We start from the raw sequence: 19,466 nt of genomic DNA, 5'->3' as shown, positions 1-19,466 counted from the left end.
TATTTTTAGTCAAGTACCCCCTGACATGGGCAAAACATTTTCGGAATAAAAAAGAGGCACAGAGATCGTGGACATAAATCCCATTAAAACATACTTTTCCATGTACGTTCTGTACTTTGTCGGCTTTGGTTTTGCCTTCTTTTTCACTTTATCTGTACTTTCAGCAGCATTGCTGCTACGCTTTAGCCACGTCTCCATAGTTACAATGTAATCATGATAATGACGAGTGCCCTGGGTCCGTGGGTCAAACTAACTTGGTGGGGGGGTCCGTTTTATTTTAAAGGATATTGAAACTAAATACTGAATATAAAATTCAGTGCATGAACACACATTTATATTTTATCGAACTTTTTACAAAATAATTTTTCCCAAGACTTATTATGAGGAGCCTACTGATTTTTTAAAGATATTTTGAAAAGCTTCACGTACCCCCTGCAGTACCTCCATGTACCCCCAGGGGTACGCGCACCCCCATTTGAGAACCACTGCTTTAAATTATCCATAGCTTATAACATTGCTCTTGTCTTACCTTTGATCTCAACATGCTCTTTTCATTGCTTTTGTCTACTTTGCTTCCTGATCTGTCGCTGTTTGGGGTGGGCGTGTGGTTTATATTCTGTTGTTCCACTTGCGCTGATGAACATAGAAATGGAAAGGAGATGAAGCATATTTTTGCCCAGATTTTCATTTGACGCGATGCTCCCCCCTCATGTCTGTGCAAAAAACCTTATCCGAACTCTTAAAAGGAATCTCAGCTTCCTTAGATGTGCAGCATTTTGTGGCTGATCTGCTTTTCTTGATATGTCTGAGGATCTTCTGTCATTTTGATAAGTGCTTGTACTGTTATTAATAAACTGTGTGAGAAAGGCTACTGTGTAGTGTGCATCAAACTGACTCACCACTTCCTCCTTCAGCTGCGACCACAGGAAGAGGAGTGAGCTGCGGAAATGCACTGAGGGGCTCTGCAGTATGAACACAATGATTAATGAAAACATCCCCAGTTGAAACATATTTATTTCCACTAATAATAGTAATCAGCATGCAGAACATTTAACCAGTCAAGCTTTAAACCTCTTCATACCTCCTTGTGATAGTGACATTTATTTTTGCTCTCTGCGAATCTCCATGGTTGTACTAACAAAAAGCTTAAGTTTCTTTACTGATGAGGAAAACTGATGCAGTGAATTAAACCAGCATGGACTTGTTCTAAGCGCTTCCTGTCACTATGTAATTATATTTAAAGAATAAATTATCTGATCCATACCTGCATAGCGAAACATTAGAGCATAGCTAACCTGAGACTTTATTAGCCCAGAATTTGATTCGCGTATCCACTTCTAATTAAAGTACATATTTAAAAACAAGAAATACTTAAAAGTTTGAATGTATAACAATAAAAATAGGTAGCTTGCAATTTTAAAACACACATTTCATAATCAAAAAGAATGTTTGGAGTCCACTAAAACAACAACGGACTACTACAAATGGATGATGATGATGTCTCTAGTGTTGACTTTGAACCTATCACCCTTTATAGGTGTGAACAGATGTCTTATTGTTTTTGACGAAACATGTCAAAACATTAATGTGAGAACGCTTAGTTTCACTCAGAAAAAGGATTCAGCAAGCACCTTATCGGTCACTATCTTCTACAGAGTAAATGAGTCTAAGCTTCACAAATTTAAACAGATGGGGAGAATTGATTTGTTCTCATTATTCAACCAGGGAGTAAGCAGTCACATCATGAGGTGACTATAGGTGATGTTTGTGAGCATAAAGTTGGTCAGGTAAGAAAATATTTTATTTTACTGATATATGTCTTCAGAAGCATTGTGTTCTCTCTATATTAGAGCCAATTAGAAGAGAGAACATTTGACAACAGTTATCTGTTGTTTAAGCTTCCTTCAAGCACCACCTGTAGCAGTAGTGTAAAGTGACACCTTAGACCCAAACAACCTGCTGTTTCCAGAAAACTAACCCAGTCAGCTTGAGTAATTAAATTATGGTATAAATATGCAAAAAAAAACTACAAGTATATATCTGCAGGCCTGGGATCCTATGCAATAGTTTAAATCGTTGATGCTCTACATCCGAGTCACAGATCTGAGCAACAAGCAGGTGGCTATCTGTGTTAACTTTTAACTGCTTAAAGGCTCAGTAAGATGAAGGCAGATAACTCACCTGAACGTGAACTTTTAGCACGAACACTCTGAGAAAAGATATTAGACATGTTAAAACTTAGGGGAGAAAAAGGAAATTTGGCTTTAGGGCCCAGTAAAAACTAACCCAGAGTAATTCTTTTGAACCTTATGACATATTGGAGTTCATATTACCTTGCTCCGGTTCATGACAGCATCCAGGAACTTCTTGGGCTGGGAGGTGCCATCCCACTCTGATGACATTCCTACTCTTGGAAGGGGCTGTGTTGAAACCATGGAAAGAGGGCGTTGTATATTTCTCTCCAGAGCTAAGAGATCAGACAGCGGCAGTTCTTAGACAAACAACTCTTTCTGTACAAGCTGAATCGCTGTATAACAAGGGAATGAAATGCTCACTCGTTTCTGCAGGGAGGGGGAAGGATTCTGGGACTCTTTTAGCAACAGGTGATGCCAGACTGTCCTCAGCTACAAACCCAAGTATAAAAGAATGTTTAATTCTCCTTTTCTAACCATTTTTGATTCATTCTGAAATTTAAATAATATTTGCACAAATTTTTAACTTTATTCTTACAAATTGGAATGTACACATAGATTTTTTTTCCCTTTTCTAATCAGTTCTGAAAGAAGAAAAACATTTACATTTCTTAATCTTTTATATCGGACAAGCTTACTGTGAGGAAGAGGTGGTGGAGTCATAGGGACCAGAGGTGGACGGGAATTGTGGAAATTTGTTTGATCAAGTTGCATTACTGAAGTTGGAGCTATCATGAAAAAACACAAAGCTGATTACATTATTGCTCTTCTAGAAACATCAAAGCTCGCAAATGTTAAACTGAGAAGAAAAAAAATTGAAATTATCAGTTACAAATTAACAGTACTTTGCTGTGGTTATTTTATCAATCAGAACATCTTACCTGAGAGAGTCATCTTTGCTCTGAGGCTCTGCAAGAAAAAAAAAAAAAGCTTGCTTTCAGAAAATCTACAGAAATATTTTCTAGACATGCAGCATAAAGTTCATAGCTTGACTGTTAAATAAAAAATCCAGAAAATGAGAGGTACCTAGTCTCTCAAAGACAGATATAGGGTAAGCAGCTCCTCTTCAGTATTTAAAATACAGACTGTTCCTTAGGGTGTTTTCACACTTAATAGACCAGTAGATGTAATTTGATGGCAGACCAAAGCTGCAACATTTGCTAAAGTTTCCTTTCACATTATACTGTGTGAAACAAACCACACCCTTTGACAAACACCTTCCCCGTAAGAAACAACATAAAAACCGAAGAATAGAGCGCAACATCATTCTTCATGAAATGTAAACATGAATGGAGTGGCATCAGATTTTATAAGTTGCGTAATTTCTCTTTTGTCTCTGGTAAAAGATCATGAGCCATTTCTTTCACTAGCACTGGATTCAGTTAGTTTTGGTTGTATTTACCCAGTGCTATTCTCTGCATCCTGCATAATTGTTGACCATTGTTGAAAGCACTGCTATCCTCTGTTTAGTAAAAAAAATTGCTTTGAGGAACAATGCTAATCTGTTCTACATCCTACCTTCCATTAAATTCCAAGAATAATCTACATCTTCCAATGAGAAGAATGTTTCCTCACCTTGCTTCTCACAAATGTTTTTTCCTGTTCAATTGCATCTTCTTGAGTCAAAGTTCCCGACCACTCTGAAGACAGTCCTATTACGCCCAGGTTCACTGCCAGTGGCACCCTTGCCAGAGTTGGGACAGGAACTGAAAAGCAGAATTTGCTCATTTGAAAAGAAATTTCCAATTAAGATAATCTAAAATGTGGCTATATTGGGATGCAGTAGCAATATTACCTGGATCAGAGGCTAATTCAAATGATTCTGGGGTTCTCTCTGGAAGCGGTGGGGCAGGTGATGGGGGGCTTCCTAAGAATTTAGAAAGAGGAAGTTAAATATTTGAATAAAAATCAGTGTTTGAAGTATGCAAAGAATTACTACACATTTAAGGAAAATGGCGGCAGACATCTTATGTTCTTAACGAAAAGTTTTCATGGATGTGTTCTTACCTGCCTGCTCCCTTATTGGTTCAGCAGCAGCATTTGGTGGAAAGATAACCGACAACCTTTCACATGGATCTGGCAGCTCTGTCAGACGACATTTTGTTCAACAAATACAATGCAGCAAGATTTTATGTGTCACTCACTTTTCAATATGTATTGCACAATCAGAGATGATCAGATTTTGAAATAGATAATGCCACCAGATATTTTTCTTTTCATATCTAGACTGAGGAAACTAACCTTCTTCCTCAGCCAGGAAGTAGGATTCCGGGGTCCGTTCGGGTAAAGGTGGAGGCGCCTCATCATCGGCTGGAGCTTTGAAAGTAAAACAAAACACACGACTGCAATTCAGCAACTCTTATCTGTTTTTTGTAAGACTAAGTCATTCAAACAAGTTTCTGCTTACCTGAGGCTGGAGAGCTGTTTTCCATGTTCTGGTCATTCAAGAGAAAAGAAGGTGCGCTGAAGAGCGGGCTGCATGTCCATTTGGAGTCTTCTTGTCCTTCTTCCACTATAGCCTCATCAGATGAAGGGGAGCTCAAAGAAGTGTCAAAGTAGGGGTCTTCCACCATCAGACACACAGCCTCAGGCACAGCAGGTGAAGATGAAGAATTCAGTACAGAGGTGTCATCTTTGTTTGGTATGCTCTCACTCGTTGTAAACGCAGCAGGGTTGGCATGAAGCTGTTTAGGAGAGTTGGTCGGTCTCTCGTGTAAGTCCTGCGTAGCATTCACAGCCTCTGGTATGACTTGGAATGGGTTATATTGTTGCTGGACCCAGTGTAAGTCTTCGTATTTGTAGGCAGTTAGATTTTCTGAAGCCAGAGCCAAAGGAGAGCTGTATTGTTGGAAATAACCCCTCTCTTCTTCAAGCAGGTGTTGATGGTGTGGGGTTAAGTCAAGTTCCTCACTCTCGTCAGAGAGATCATTTTCACTTGTGGCAGCAATGGCTGATTGAAGCATCGTCACCTGTTCAGATGAAAACACAAATAGTTACAAGAGGATTTTATCAGATGACCAGGTATGTACCATTTCTTTATCTGAAGCAAAAGGTCAAAGGGGTTATATACAGGCCACATGAGGTTGTACATTGATGTGATCTATCTATAGATGAAGTGACCTTATAGTCCAAAGCCCAGACCCCAGGTGCAAGTTAACCAACAAACACAACCAAGATACAGCAGTTGTGTCATGAGGAATTGGCCAAAATTTCAACAAACTACTGAGAAAAGCTTGAAGAATGTTAACTGGAACAAGTGGCTTAAGTCATACAGTTTAAAATTTAATTCAGCCAAGTACTAAGAGAATTTGTGAGAACTTCTAAATTTAAATCTGCAATTATCCTGTATCAGTAAGTTGTTTATCCACCATTAGCACAATTTTTTTGAAAACTGAATTTAAGGTGTTTTAAACTGGTCAAAGTACTATGTTACTCATCATCATCATCATCGTCGTTGTCGTCATCGTCATCATCATCAGTTATTAAAAGATGACATGTTAAATTTAGTTGTATGAGTCTTTAATATTCCACCTCTGGAACATAACGTTATTACTTTCAGCAGCTAAAGATTACATCATACAAAATTACAAAATCAATTTAGCCTGTGCAACAGATGAAATGCAGTCTGAACTAACCTTCCTAGTTGCATTGTTAGACATATGATGTCAATCAAAATAAAAAAAATTAAACTCATAGTTTGATGAGAGAAAACCTGAATTTGCTCATTTTTAATCTTGCCACTGGAAGTGAACACTGCAGAGATCAGATTAACTTTAAGAAAATGATTTTTGCTCATAGCAGATTACCACACCACCATCACAACTTCTGATTTTCCACTCGTCATGTGACTACAATCTAAATTTATGATACGTTGAAACCACAAGAAAGCCCGCCGCAGCTGTTTGCGTTCTTCGATCTGTACCTTGTGCTTTTCATATTTTGGCATTCGGAGCGCTCACAGTTGCATACAAAAATGATCGATTTTTCAGATTTTAATAATAGATCTCAGCTTATTGATTGTGGTACTGCATGTTTACGATCTTGCTGCAACAATTAGCTTCACTTTCAAGTGCATTGCAATAGCTTAGTGTAACATTAAACAACAAATGTTCAGTGTGAAAAATGAAGCTAAGTTTAATTACACATAGATATGCTTTTTAACATCTAGCTCAGTTAAATTTTATGAAGTCATTATAATTATGTCATAATTACTGTTCTCATAAAAAAAATAGTACAAGACTATCATTGTGCATATCCATCAACAGGTTTGCTTTCTTATCCACTGATTAACACTGTGTGAGTTTCTCTATGAGGTTTAGGTCACTTAACAACGGTAATGTTATTTGGCAGAGTGGATAAGTACCAAGTCTTATTAGATTAAAGAAAGATTCTCCAAACTGCTTGTCAGCAGGTTGAAGCATGCAATGCTTCACAGAAAAAATTTGAAAGTTGTATGTCATGTCCTGTATATTTTTATGAGAAATAATTCTCAAAGAACTGTCTCTGTCTGCAGTCCATGTATTGTGAATTTCCCCTAAATTCTTGGCTACAGTTAGTTCCTGTTCACACTTTTTACTTCCACTTAACTATCCTTTAATATGCTTAGTATTAATACCATGTGCAGTCAGCTTCTTTAGTAATGACCTTTTGTGGTTTACTCTCTTTGTGGAGCATGTCAATGACAGCTGTTAAAACATTGGTCTTCCACCTGATTGTGTAGGTCATCACATGTCTGTATTAAAAAATTATATTTTTATTGGTTTCATGCAATATTCCAATTATCTGAGAACCCATAAGTACTAAATAACAGAAATACGCACTTTAAATAAGCCCTCTCCAGATAGTTTGTTTTTTTAGTTTACCTTACCAAAGCATTAAACATTAGAACACTTATGATCAGTGGTTTTGCATGCCACTGCACATATTTTCCTTTTCAACCTGCACCTTTAGATCGATTTCTTGTTGTAGTTGCTCACCTCTGTGTTGCAGCTTTGTGTCTCCATAGTTTGCAAATACCTCCGAAACAGTTCCCCGATAGTTCTGTAGACGAGCAGATATTGTTCCTGAGGGTAAACCACAAAAGCATACTGAGTTACAACATGTGTCTTTAGAACAAAATACAAATCAATCTTTTACGCTGCAGAGAAATGGAAAGGAAGCTGACGCTATTGGCCTGAAGAGAAGTTCTGCTTTCTGGAAGGTTGCGTAAATACCTTCGTTTGAACTACAGATGGCCTCTGGGTTCTCATGTCTTGAACTAAGTTATAGATGTTAAAGTCTGACGTGATCGTCTGCAAGCAGGCACACATAAAATAAACCATATATATAAAATATGTTGCTGTCCAACCAATGAAAACAACAATATTCTTACACTGCCCTGTCTTACCTGACTCCTGAGGAGGTTCCATGTATAATCAATGACACACAGGGCTCCTGTTCTTCCACAGCCAGCACTAAAATCACAACAGCAAAAAGTTTTGACCAACGTTTAGCATCAGGACAGCTAAGTTGAAGTAAATAGTCACAAGTGCACCCTCTATGAATTCTATTTGCTTACAAAGATGTGAAGTCGTCTAGTTATTTAGCCTAACATCATGTTTATAAAACAACACAATGGATACTTTTATTATACATTCATAAAAGAGCTATTAATAAATAACTTTGGATTGCACATTAGTATCAGAATGAATCACAAGACCTTTGGAACAGTTTGTGCTTTTGACACTGAAGCAGAGATGTGTGGCCATTAATGCACAGCACCATGTCTAATTAGCCCAACTAATAAATATGGGGGTGGAATGGAAATAGTTTGGATATACCACAAATGACCCATTATGGATCATTTTATCATTTCCATCATGCAAGTGGATCTGGCATGTTTACTGTTAAAAGATACAGTTGTTTATTATTAAGTAGCTGCACGACACATTATTGGGAAGCAAAATGACTGTAGGAATGTCAAAGAACATTTAGTTGAAATTTAGAATGTTCTGTCTTTAAATGTTTACCGTTTCATATCTGAGTTTTCACAACAAGAAGCATTGTTTGAATCTTTCTAGAAAAAGTTGTTTTGTTGTCTCGATAAAACAATGTCTTAAAAAAGGAAGTGAAACTCTCAGTCAGTCTTACTGATATGGCACATCCTATTTTGCCAGTAAATCTTACGCTGCCACGACCTTAGAGTGTGAATCATGTAGCGCATTAACGTACGTATCGATGCGGTGTGGGATCTAATTAATTTATTCCAGCACAGAACACACAGGCAGTTTTCTGCCTGAATCATTCATTTTTGAAGGCCGTAACCTTATGCAACCTTGAATAAGTGATAAGGGTGAGTGATGAAACCACAATGCAAGTGGTGGAAAAACTCAGAAGGAAAGCCCACATGTGCGTTTTAAAGTGCAGTGGGCCGTTGGTTCACCACCTACGTGCATTTCCTGTCAAAAAAAAGAGGAGGGGCCTAACGACTTAGGCCTGATGCATGAGGACATGTACCCACAAGTAACACGGCGGCATCAGTCAAGCCTCTTTCTGCATCTCAAATGATGTTCACACATGAAGGTGCAAAAACAAAAAACAAAAATAAATCAAGTGAAATGTGAGTTAACAAACTTCAAATGCCTGATGCTTGCATAAAATAAATAGAATAGCTTTCAAATATTTAAAACAATAATTTAAATCAAATAGTGATAGTAAAAAAGTGACATTTTGAAAATGTGATTGAGCTGAGGTGTGAGCATCTCCCTGTCATTTTCAGTAGCTCTAAAACTAAAGCTTCATTTGCAATAATTGTGTTAAATATGGTCTAACTTTAATTTTCTTTTTCAATTCTAACAGTTCGTACAACCTTAGTTATGATCTGCAAGGTTGCCGAGCTTTATGTTTCTTAGTCGATCTTAATTGACTATTGAACTACTCGACCTATTTGTATAGTTGTACAAATATTTTCAGTAAGCTAAAATAGTTTTTTTCTAACATATTTGGATACATGGATAATTCATAGCAGATTAATCCAAACTGAAAATTCTAAATTCAAGTGATAAATTGATTGTAGAAATGCCTTAAAAACGTAATAAAAAAAGCAATATCCTCAGTTAATGTCTACTCTCTAAAAAACATGAAGAGCAGACAGACGTTTGTTGTTCTTTAGATGAGTGTGAAATAGCAAGAATTTTTTTTTTGCATTAACCAAATACATAATTCACAGAAAAGAGCCTACAGTTTGCAATAAAATGTATTTTGGGTTTCAGTGTTTTTTTCCAAGAAACCATTTACTCCCACATTTGTTTCTACTTATTCTCCTAATCTAATTTATGACTTATTCATGTTTGTTTCTGCAGACCTCCAAACAGAGTTGACATATTGTTACCAATTGTCCAAAAAATAAGGAAAATGTTGAAAGAAGTGAATATTTATGAAGTATCATGTACTTCATATTTGCATTGTATTGCAGTGGTATGCCAAGGTAAAAAACAGTGACTTGAATCACCAGGCCTGATTTGATCTGATCTGACACTGCATTAAATTTCATGCCATTTCTTTTTGGATGCCATAACAAGAACCCCATAAGAGCTGCAACAATCCCATATACTGTAGAAGCTTTGTCTGTGACTGATGAAGTTGTCAAAGTCATAGATGTTTTCTCTGGATTATTTTATGATTAACATTCATTCAAGAACTGTGAAGCTCTCAAACTTAAAAAAACAAACAAACATCAGAGCAAAAAGTAAATTGCTCTATTTAGAGCAAACAGTTTATCCCAATGCATATACAGTATACAAAATAAAAGGTGAACTTTATTTCCTCACATTTAAACACATAGGAGACATTTCTAGATCTTTGTGTGTCAGGATAAGAAAGCAGCTTAATATTAATTTAATATTGCAATTATGAAGTTTCTGTGCTTAATTCTTTGAAACCCCCATGTTCTACACGGTATATGTAATCCTTTATTGTTTTACACATCATCAAAATAGCCTTATGTGTGTTAATAAGTTATTCATCATGAAGTCTATTGTTATTTCTGAGTGGTGAGTACACTGTGAGTTATCTGCATGACTAGTAATGTTCCCCTCCAGGTAATTTGGGTAGCTTTTGGGGATTCATGATGAGAATAGAGGGAGTCCAAGTATGCAACCTTGTGGTCCACCAAGTTGTCTGACACATTTATCAGTGCTGAAAACATGGGGTGAGTAAGTGTTTTTTGTTCTTGTAAACCCCAAAATAATGGTTCTGTCAGTCTAACAATGTGCCATTTGATTATCTGATTAAGAAGTCTAGAATTACCATTAGCATTATTCTGAAAACACAAAGAAAAAAATGATTCCTTGTTAAGAATTTTTATGGTTTGATTTTTGATTTTGTATTTGAACATTACTTTGTTTTGTGGTTTAATTGATAAGCTAAATATCTACACCAGGGTTATTTCTTCAGAAACAGAGAAAAGTCTAATTGTTTAGGAAATGATTATTGCTTACATAATCAACAACATATTTGCCATTTATCATTTTCAGACAAATAAATGAATATTTGTTAAAAGAAAAAGTCTTTGCTCATCAGACAATGGCTAACATTCCCATGTACTAGTAAAGTTTCTGACCTGCAGTGGATGCATATGGGGATGTCGTCATGCGCCTGGTAACAGCGCATTTCATGCAGCATGTCCAGAATGGGTGGGATGGTGTCTGGTACGCCGTGATCCGGCCAGTTGACGTAATGCAGCTGTTTCAAAGTTCGGCTACACTGAAAAATAGAAAATTTAAATGTTTGGGATCAGTTCATCCCAAATTTTATGTCACATGTTTTTGTTTGCAAACCTAACATTTGAATAACTCAGTGAGGTTCGAGGTTACAGTCTGTGTTTTCAGTCGTTGTAGCTGTCAACAAACCAGTTCCTTATCTCCTGATTGTCTCAGAAAAAATGCCATGACAGTTACTTTCAAGGTTAATGCTTACGTTGCGATAAGTCAACCTTAACGTCCTTGTCAGATAGTCTCCTTTACTTTCCTCAGAATCCTGGAAAAAAGTGGAAAAAAAAGAAAAACACTTTTAAGATTGCTGAGTATTAAAAACGGCTAACTAATAAGATACAAAAGAAAAAAGAACGAGTTATTTTGTTCATGTTTTTAAGTTTATATTGTTCAAACGTTCCATGACGTGCTGTGGGTGTCGGATGTGAATAACTGGAAAACTGGAATGTCAATGTATTTTAAAACAATTATAGGAACCTGTCTGAGTGGGAAGTGTGACAAAGTGATACAAAATTACTCACACAGTGGACGGTAAAAGCTTCGCATATAAAAGTATCCTCTTGATTTTGTGGCCAGTACACTTCACACTTTTTCTAAAAAGAGAGAAAGAAACAAAGATTTACTTTTGAAACGTTTTCATTTTAAATCCATGAGAAATCATTGTTTTATGTGGACGCTATTGTTACCTTTCCCATTTCAAATTCTCGACAGGACATGACAATAACCTGAGGAATGAAGCAAAATGAAAGGAGTTCAACAGGATCATAACAGAAACAACGTTTTGACAAACGCAGCAAGTGACAAGCAGACCAACATTTATGTTATATTCCCAAATCATCCGTAAAAAGTCCACCAGTGTGTGTGGAAGCGGACCCTGAGTAGCAATATACGCCCTGGATCCTGAAACTCCCTGTAAACAGAACACAGCATACAGTCAAAGGATGTTGTTAATTATACTACCTAGTTATTAGTTGCACTGTTTATCACATCAAATGAGTAATAGAGCTACTTCCTGAGAAAACAAAGTACATTTAATTTACCTTAATATAACTTGCATTGATGTAGTCGGTGTCTTTTTTCGATGTGGTGAGAGTGAGCTTTACTCGGGTGTGGTCAACTGGAAGAGGAGAAACATGTGGTCAAAGTACCATCAATGTAAAATTTCAATGATTGCATAAACTTTAATTTTCCTTTTGAGCAACACAGCAAAAAACTAAATTACGTCAAACACAGAAGTGTAAAGATAAAATGCATACCTAAATGTAATTTTACAGGTGCACCATTCATAACAGTCAAAAAGGAAAGCAGAAAACTGTTAAGATGAATCCAACATGTATTTGTTGTATACCACCTTGCCTGACTTTTAAATCGACACAATCGACGCACTCGGCTCGTGCGTCGATGAAGAACGCGGTTAGCTGCAAGAACTAATGTGATTTGCAGGACACAAATCACTAACAAATTTCCAAACACTCCAAACAAATTTCAGCTACAATTTACTATCACCTTCCGTCTAGACATGGAAATGTGATGGAAAAAGTCAAAGGTAAAAAGGCGTCCACAGAAAGATTTTATTGATTTCAAAATGTGGTTGGAAAGTAGTTGGAGTTGATCACATGAGCAAACCAGCCCTGAATCATAATGTCTTTGTCAATGTGTGGGCTTACATAACAAAGCAAGGTGTTTTCAGTAAAAACACCTAAAAGAAAAAAAAAAAACATAAAAAGATGTCAACAAATGTCCAGTGTTTTCAAAGAAGTGACAGAACAGTTACGTACTGTGAAGCAATCAGATGGACAATGATTTGGCAGAAACCCAGCAAAAGATATTTAAATCATCGGATGTGAAAGAAACATCTGGATTGAACTAAAGAGGGTGTAACTGTTAAGTTTGAGGGAAGATTTTACAAGTCAATGTCACAGTTGCGTGTGTGACATTCATTTGCAACAGAGGATACCTCATACACCCAATAGGCCGCATTATCACCACTTAATTGTGCTTAACTCAGTGGCTTAATGTGGAAACCAATGTGGATGTGATGACAGACACAAATGATAAGAAAAGTTTCCCCCACATGTCAGGATGTTTCACCATACATGCTTAAGTGAAGACTCCAAAACACCATCAAGCTGAAATGCTTTGGTCTACTAATAAAGTTGCTTCTTAGTACTTCTAGTATTGCTGTAGTCTTCACCTTTGCAGGTATTTTACCCTCTCCATTCACCTTGGGAGTCTATGAAGTTGTGCCAGAAACATTTAAAATTTCACAAAATGCAAAAGGCCACAGCACAAACTCAATTGGACCCATAAGAGGTGTCCCCTCTATCTGATTATATTTTTCATAGTTTTTTCCCTGCCAGTTGCTAATACAGTCTTTGCCCACAGCACTTAATCCATTAGTTATTAATGTGAAAAAATATGTTTTCTTTTTGTCACATTACAATTTTTCAGATCATAGTAATATTAAAATGATATACCAAAGGCAACATCTATCCAAAACTCTGTGAAAATAAATGTATTTCCCCTTGTTACATCATGAATGAAATGTTTGCAACCAAATGTTCCAGAAAGCTGAGTTGAGTAATCAAAATAAAATCAAAATATAGCTGTAAAATGTTTTTAAAAGAATTTGGAAATGCAGAGTAGCAACAACTTATGACTATTTTACTGTATTTACAATATACAACCGTATTATGAACCTCCAAAGTTAAAGTAAGTGTAGTCTTCATTTGATGAATAAAAGAACATGTAGTGTCCCATCGTTTTCTAAATATTAATGATTCATGAGCACTGTTGTTATTTTTATTTTTGTCTCAAACTATAAAGTGAAAGCCTAAAATATTACTTTGCATGAAGTATTTGCTTTAAATTGGATTACAATTTACCATAAAATATGGAGTTGTAGACTTTTTAAAATGAAATGACTTTCTTCAAACAATTTGAAATCTTAGCAGTTTTCCCTCCTCAACACACAGATTCCTTGTTCCTGGAAAATGTTAAAATCTGTTTGTGACAATGAAGCAAAAACAGAAAACATTTCTAAGAAGTCAAATACTTTTCCTGCACTAGGTTTAGCATACCAGACTGAATACATCGGGTATAACAGAAACATAAAGGAAACCTTCAAATTCAGACATCTTGCAGGTTGTTATTACTATTTTGACAATTTTATAAAATGCTTTATCAGAGTTAAAGTGTTCTTTTATGAAACATTTTTTTCCACCCAATAGCTTGAAAAAGAAAAAGGTGTCATGTGCACACAGTGTTAATCATTTATATATTCAGTAATACCCTAGCATTATAAAATTGCTCTCAGCTTTACTACCAAAACCATGCAGGTGTTACATTTTTGATCAACTGTGTGCTGATGTTTTTCAGAGCTGTAGCATCAAACTCCGACAGTCTGTCACTTTCTTAAAACCTAGGTATAGAATCATCATTCGGTATTGACACCATTTGTATAAACATGTTATGCCAACCACAGTTTTCACAGATTTGCACTGAGCCCAACTTACAGGGAACAATGTCCTTGTATCGATTCTTCTTGATGTTTTCTTGTTTTTCTGCAGTCTTGGTGGAGAAGACCTTCTCAATGCGATACTTTGTTGACTGGTTTTTCAGCCTCTGAAACACAAAAGATTTTTTTACAACGTACATTTTTAAGTAAGATGCTGTCATTTCATGCGGCAGTATAAATGTCACTGGGCTTTTTTTTCTGTCTCTATATATAACCACATTGGAACAAACACACCAGGAACCAGATTTCTATTACAAAGTCATTTAAGCTGCAGCGTGAGGCTTCCTTTTTCTCATATTTTTTTTTTAACTTAGGAGGGTTTTTTTTTAATATAAAATCAGATATAAAAAAATATAATAATAGTAAGGACAGTATTTACAGTGCAAAAAAAATTATTTTAATATACTTGCATTTTCTACAGCATTTCGTGGTATTTACTGAATGCTTTAGATGTTGCAACAAAATGTTCAGTGGAAAGTTTTGTACATTACAGAACCTTATTTGTCTAAATGAGTAAACACCACCCTTTTGCTAAAATACAAATGCCAAAATGAAGCGTTTTCATATTCATGCTTCTTGTTGTCCTCTTTAAAACAATAAATTTGCCTCATTATGCTACATTCTACAACATTAACGATAGAAGAAGGCAGAGAAACTGACGGCTGTATGTGCATGTGAAATGGGCCCAAGAATAATCCAAACCTTGGTAGTTTAACAGAATTTAGTTGCATAAGATCATTTTCACCACAATGAGAAGTGAGAAGTGACAAATACAATTTTATGTAATGTGCAAATATCTGATGTACAGGAAATGACAATCTGCTCCCTTTCTACAAGATTGGTTCCAGCAACCACCCCGTCTGCCAAGGTAAACTCCAACCTCATTGGTGTCTTTCAGTTTTACAAAGGACGTCTGCATTCTTACTCACTGTTTTAGTGATTTTGTATACACTGTAGTGTGTTTCATTGGGCAGACAGTTCAAGCAAAGGCCAAGGTCTGCAGCATTCCACCACCCCATTTTGAAACGTGCCATATCAATGCTTCATTTTGTGTAATTTCAAAAGATAGAACTCCAAGATCGCTTGATTAAATGGTTCCCAACCAGATCATATATAAAGCCCATCATGTATTCCAGGTCTAAATACTGCTTATTGATTTGGTATCCATGTTCTAACCAGTGGTTGAAATTTACCAACTTTAAACATTTTACATTGACAGCTGTTGCAGGAAAGCAGTACAGACAGTTTCTTAGACACTCTTCATAAAATATAACGTTGTGCGCTAAGTTTGTGAAGAGAACAACTTTTCTTTTCTATTTTAACGATTTTTTCTGTTCTAGTGGCCTTTGTTTGATGGTGAAGGAAAGCGGATTACTGTGAGTGAATCATGTGCCACACAGTCACAATACCACAATAATGAATAAATGATTTTAGTAAACTACTGGGAAAAAATACAAACTAAAGTATAATTAAATGTCTTTTATGAATTGACTCATAAATGTGTTTAGGGAAAACAAAAACATCTTGGTTGAGATATCCCTAATTTACTACTCTGATTTTAAGGTAAGAAAGACGAGATAAATATGTATGTCAAATTACTCCCCAAGAATGCTGTTTTTTCTGTCTTCTGTCTCCTAAAGTCCATCAGTTAAGCCTATAAATAACTAATGTTCACTGAGTGTTGCCCTTCATGTCAGACCAAAGGGAAAGTCATTAAATCTGCCTTATTTTTTTTTTACATTTAAAAAATTTCAGTGGATTTAGAGATGCAGATTTACTGCACGTTTGCCACTGGCACAAAATTGACGCAGGTCCTGCTCAAACTTCAACAGCCAGATAATAACATTAATTAATCTCATGCTACACTTTTTAGATCCTCTACCTGCACTAATGAAGACTCACTCACTCACTCACCCTAACCCTATCTGCAATGGAAGCATAGTCAAGCCTATTATCTGATTGAACTAATAATTATTTGACCATTGTGGGAGATTCATTCACCATATATAAAGCATTGTACTTTTAGCCCTAGATAGTCAGGTGACTATGTATACAACATGTAAAACATACATGTATCATAAATGATTCACAGGGGGTGTCCAGACTTAATGTGTCACAAAATGTATGTCATTTCTTTGCATCTGAACCCAGACTTAAACTGTTTTTATATACTTATATATGATTAAAGACATACAGCATACAGAGGAAAGCAAACCAAACACTCCAGCTACAAAGCTTTTCATTTTGAAGGTAATTGTCCTCTATTACTTAAAAGGGAAGTCACACCAGTATTTTGAGAGACTGGCTAAATGAGATGCCAAATACATTTAGAGGCCATGTGAGTTTGCTGTAGCCTCAAGAAATGGATGTCTGCTGCATTATGCTCCACGCTATCAGGTTGTTTTTTAAATATCTGTGCAACTGAGAGGTTACTGGTTTTTAATTGCATGCTTAAAAGGTTTTGCACTCATCCACAGGAGATCTTGCTATGCACAAATAACAAAGAGGAGGTGTGGCAGCCCAGGCGTATTTCAGACGCGAAATTTTTAACCTTCTCTTTCTGCTACTTTTGCACCTCACAACCAAATTAACAGCATAAAAATTATCTTTAACTTACAGGATAGGGGCTTTTTCTGACATACTGAAATAATAAGCGAGCACAGAGGAAGGGAGAGATACAAATGAGGCTGGCTGACAGAAAAAAATGCAAATTCACCTCGATGACACAAGATATTCTAAGTGCTGTCTTGCTCCCTCATAATTATTCACCTTTTTAAGACATGGTTTTTTAACATTTAAAATGGGTTACTGGGGCCACTTTCTTTTGGCAGTTTTACCAACAACTAATCCACTTTTAATTTATTTCCACTATCTCTTGTGTAGTGTGAATGTGGACCACATTGTATGTGCGGTTTCTATGGCAGGTTGAATGCAACTCAATCAGTTTCATGTTCAGCTGCCTTGCATATTCAAATTATTTGAAGGGCTGTGAAGAAGATTGTAACTTGTTTCTTCTCTGTAGCTTTGTTGTAGGCTACTGGCCACTTTATTGGGCACATTCAATTCCTTTCCGAGATAGATAGTGACTTAGCCTCACATGTAGTTTAATGCATTAAGGTGTGTGGATGTGGAAGTAGCTTCTGCAGTTAAAATTATGTTACACAGACAACATCTCTGAATACAACACTGAATACAAGCTAATGCAGTCCTGTCAGCTAAAAACAGGAAATGAAGGCTAGAATTTGCCTTCATTTCTTCATGTTAGATACCTTCATCTAACAGTAACGGATTAGAAAAATGTTGCCTGCTCCATTGATTTTGGATTGTAGCTGAAGTACTGAGATGGTAGTGTCAGAATTTGGCAAAAACAATATGAAAGCATAAATCCATCCTGCATTGCGTCAACAGTTCAGGCTTGCGGTGTTGGTATAAAGGTGTGGGGGATGGTTTCTTTACACACTTAGCGTCTATTAATACTAATAGAACATAATTTAAATGCAACAGCCTGCATCACTTTATCTATTGTCTGAAATCATGTGAAACTGGTTTCTTGACAATAACAATAAATTTACTCCATCGTACCCAGATCTCAACCCTAAAAGCAATTTTGGAATGTGGTGGAACAGGAAATTTGCATTGTAGGTGTTCAATATAGATAAAAATTTGTAACCGATTGTTGAATCTTTGTCAAGAAGAATAAGAACAATTCTGAAGGCAAAAGTAGGCCCAACATGACTTTAGCAATGCCAATGTATGATCACTGACCACTTTGTAGCTTCTTTATGGCTACAGCTAGCGGGTTTGGACATCTCCCAAGCTTGAAGAAAATAAATGTTTCTGTATTTCATTGGCTTTTTCTAACATTTCTATGACAAATATGGAAATATTTTTAATAAAATAACCCACAAAAGTACCAAAAAGTGTGAGACTCAAAGTTTAAAGGCAGAGGATTAGAGTCAATTTTCATATGATGCACTCCAGATGAAATGAGTGTCTTGATGCAAGCAGATAACTTCCACCCTTAACCGAATGACACTCGGGATTCAGGCCCATCTGTGCTGATGAGACTCTCTGAGACACTGTTCCTTTTGTTCAGAGGGCTTGGCAGTCAGCTTAAGAGTCTGTTGAAAGACTTGCAGACCGTCTGTGACTCTAACAACACAGAGTCCTTTTTGTCCTTTAAGGAAGTGATGAAACAGGGGTGTCTAGATGGAAGGCAGAGGGGCAGCATGGGAAACACACAGTGCTGTCCTCAGGCTGTCAGTCATAAATGGCAGCTTGCCACAAGATGTCAAACATGAACTCTAACACCACTGACTGCATGTGTGTGGACATGTGGTTACCACAGTTGTTTGTCTTTGCTACTTGAGGGTGGTGAAGACATGATTCTTCCTCACTGATTTCTCGTCAGTGTCGAGCGTCATCGCAAAGAGGAAGCATTAAAGTGCCTAGGAAACTGTTGGTACTTTTTGCTGAGTATGACAACTTAGAAATGTGAAAGACCATATGCTTTCGTTTTCATTTAGATTTTGTCTGTTCACTCAATAACAAAACACTTTACTTCTTTACGTGGTTTCATCATAGTTAAGGAAAGTTGTAGGTGAAACAGAGGAATTCATCGTGGATTCCTGTTTAAAAGCAGAACTTTAATGCCTGAACTGTTACAGCTGACTCACCGCAAACTCCCCAGAAATACAATTTGGTGCCCCCTCATCCGCAGCCTCCTGACTCTCCAGCTGGGTCAGGATGCTCCTCAGAATCCAGGCCTGCTGCTCCATGATTGGCTGTTCGCTGCCTGGCATAGGGTTTCCTTCACAGGCATGTCAGATCACAAAGGTCCGTGTCCACGGATCATGGTGTTGTCTTGTGTTAATGGTGGCACTGCAGTGCACTTCTCTATCGCGACTCTTACATCAAGGAACTGCTGTGACGGAACATATGAAGTGTCACAGAGGAAGCAAAAGTCAGCTTACAGGTTCTGTGGTCAGATTAAACAGACTGACGCGC

At 36.7% G+C, this 19,466-nt stretch overlaps 1 protein-coding gene across 1 annotated transcript in view; it reads right to left on the bottom strand.

The window, feature by feature from the left end:
• Positions 1-19,466, bottom strand: part of LOC102223284 (tyrosine-protein phosphatase non-receptor type 22-like) — a 22,047-nt gene extending 2,581 nt beyond the window's left edge. The window contains exons 1-23 of the mRNA XM_023335798.1: positions 19,136-19,466; positions 14,458-14,566; positions 11,983-12,059; positions 11,757-11,852; positions 11,629-11,667; positions 11,464-11,535; positions 11,148-11,207; positions 10,792-10,934; positions 7,579-7,645; positions 7,406-7,483; positions 7,169-7,255; positions 4,600-5,161; positions 4,434-4,508; positions 4,200-4,277; positions 3,988-4,059; positions 3,768-3,898; positions 3,074-3,101; positions 2,831-2,920; positions 2,556-2,624; positions 2,334-2,467; positions 2,182-2,209; positions 900-962; positions 530-633 (exon numbers count right to left, since the gene is read on the bottom strand). Of these exons, the coding sequence (XP_023191566.1) occupies positions 530-633; positions 900-962; positions 2,182-2,209; positions 2,334-2,467; positions 2,556-2,624; positions 2,831-2,920; positions 3,074-3,101; positions 3,768-3,898; positions 3,988-4,059; positions 4,200-4,277; positions 4,434-4,508; positions 4,600-5,161; positions 7,169-7,255; positions 7,406-7,483; positions 7,579-7,645; positions 10,792-10,934; positions 11,148-11,207; positions 11,464-11,535; positions 11,629-11,667; positions 11,757-11,852; positions 11,983-12,059; positions 14,458-14,566; positions 19,136-19,261 (2,388 nt within the window). The 5' untranslated portion in view covers positions 19,262-19,466. The remainder of the gene's footprint in view (positions 1-529; positions 634-899; positions 963-2,181; positions 2,210-2,333; positions 2,468-2,555; positions 2,625-2,830; positions 2,921-3,073; positions 3,102-3,767; positions 3,899-3,987; positions 4,060-4,199; positions 4,278-4,433; positions 4,509-4,599; positions 5,162-7,168; positions 7,256-7,405; positions 7,484-7,578; positions 7,646-10,791; positions 10,935-11,147; positions 11,208-11,463; positions 11,536-11,628; positions 11,668-11,756; positions 11,853-11,982; positions 12,060-14,457; positions 14,567-19,135) is intronic.

The sequence above is a fragment of the Xiphophorus maculatus genome, chromosome 1 (genome assembly GCF_002775205.1).
Source record: "Xiphophorus maculatus strain JP 163 A chromosome 1, X_maculatus-5.0-male, whole genome shotgun sequence".
NCBI classification, from domain to species: domain Eukaryota; kingdom Metazoa; phylum Chordata; class Actinopteri; order Cyprinodontiformes; family Poeciliidae; genus Xiphophorus; species Xiphophorus maculatus.
This window is presented reverse-complemented; position numbering and strand designations above follow the sequence as displayed.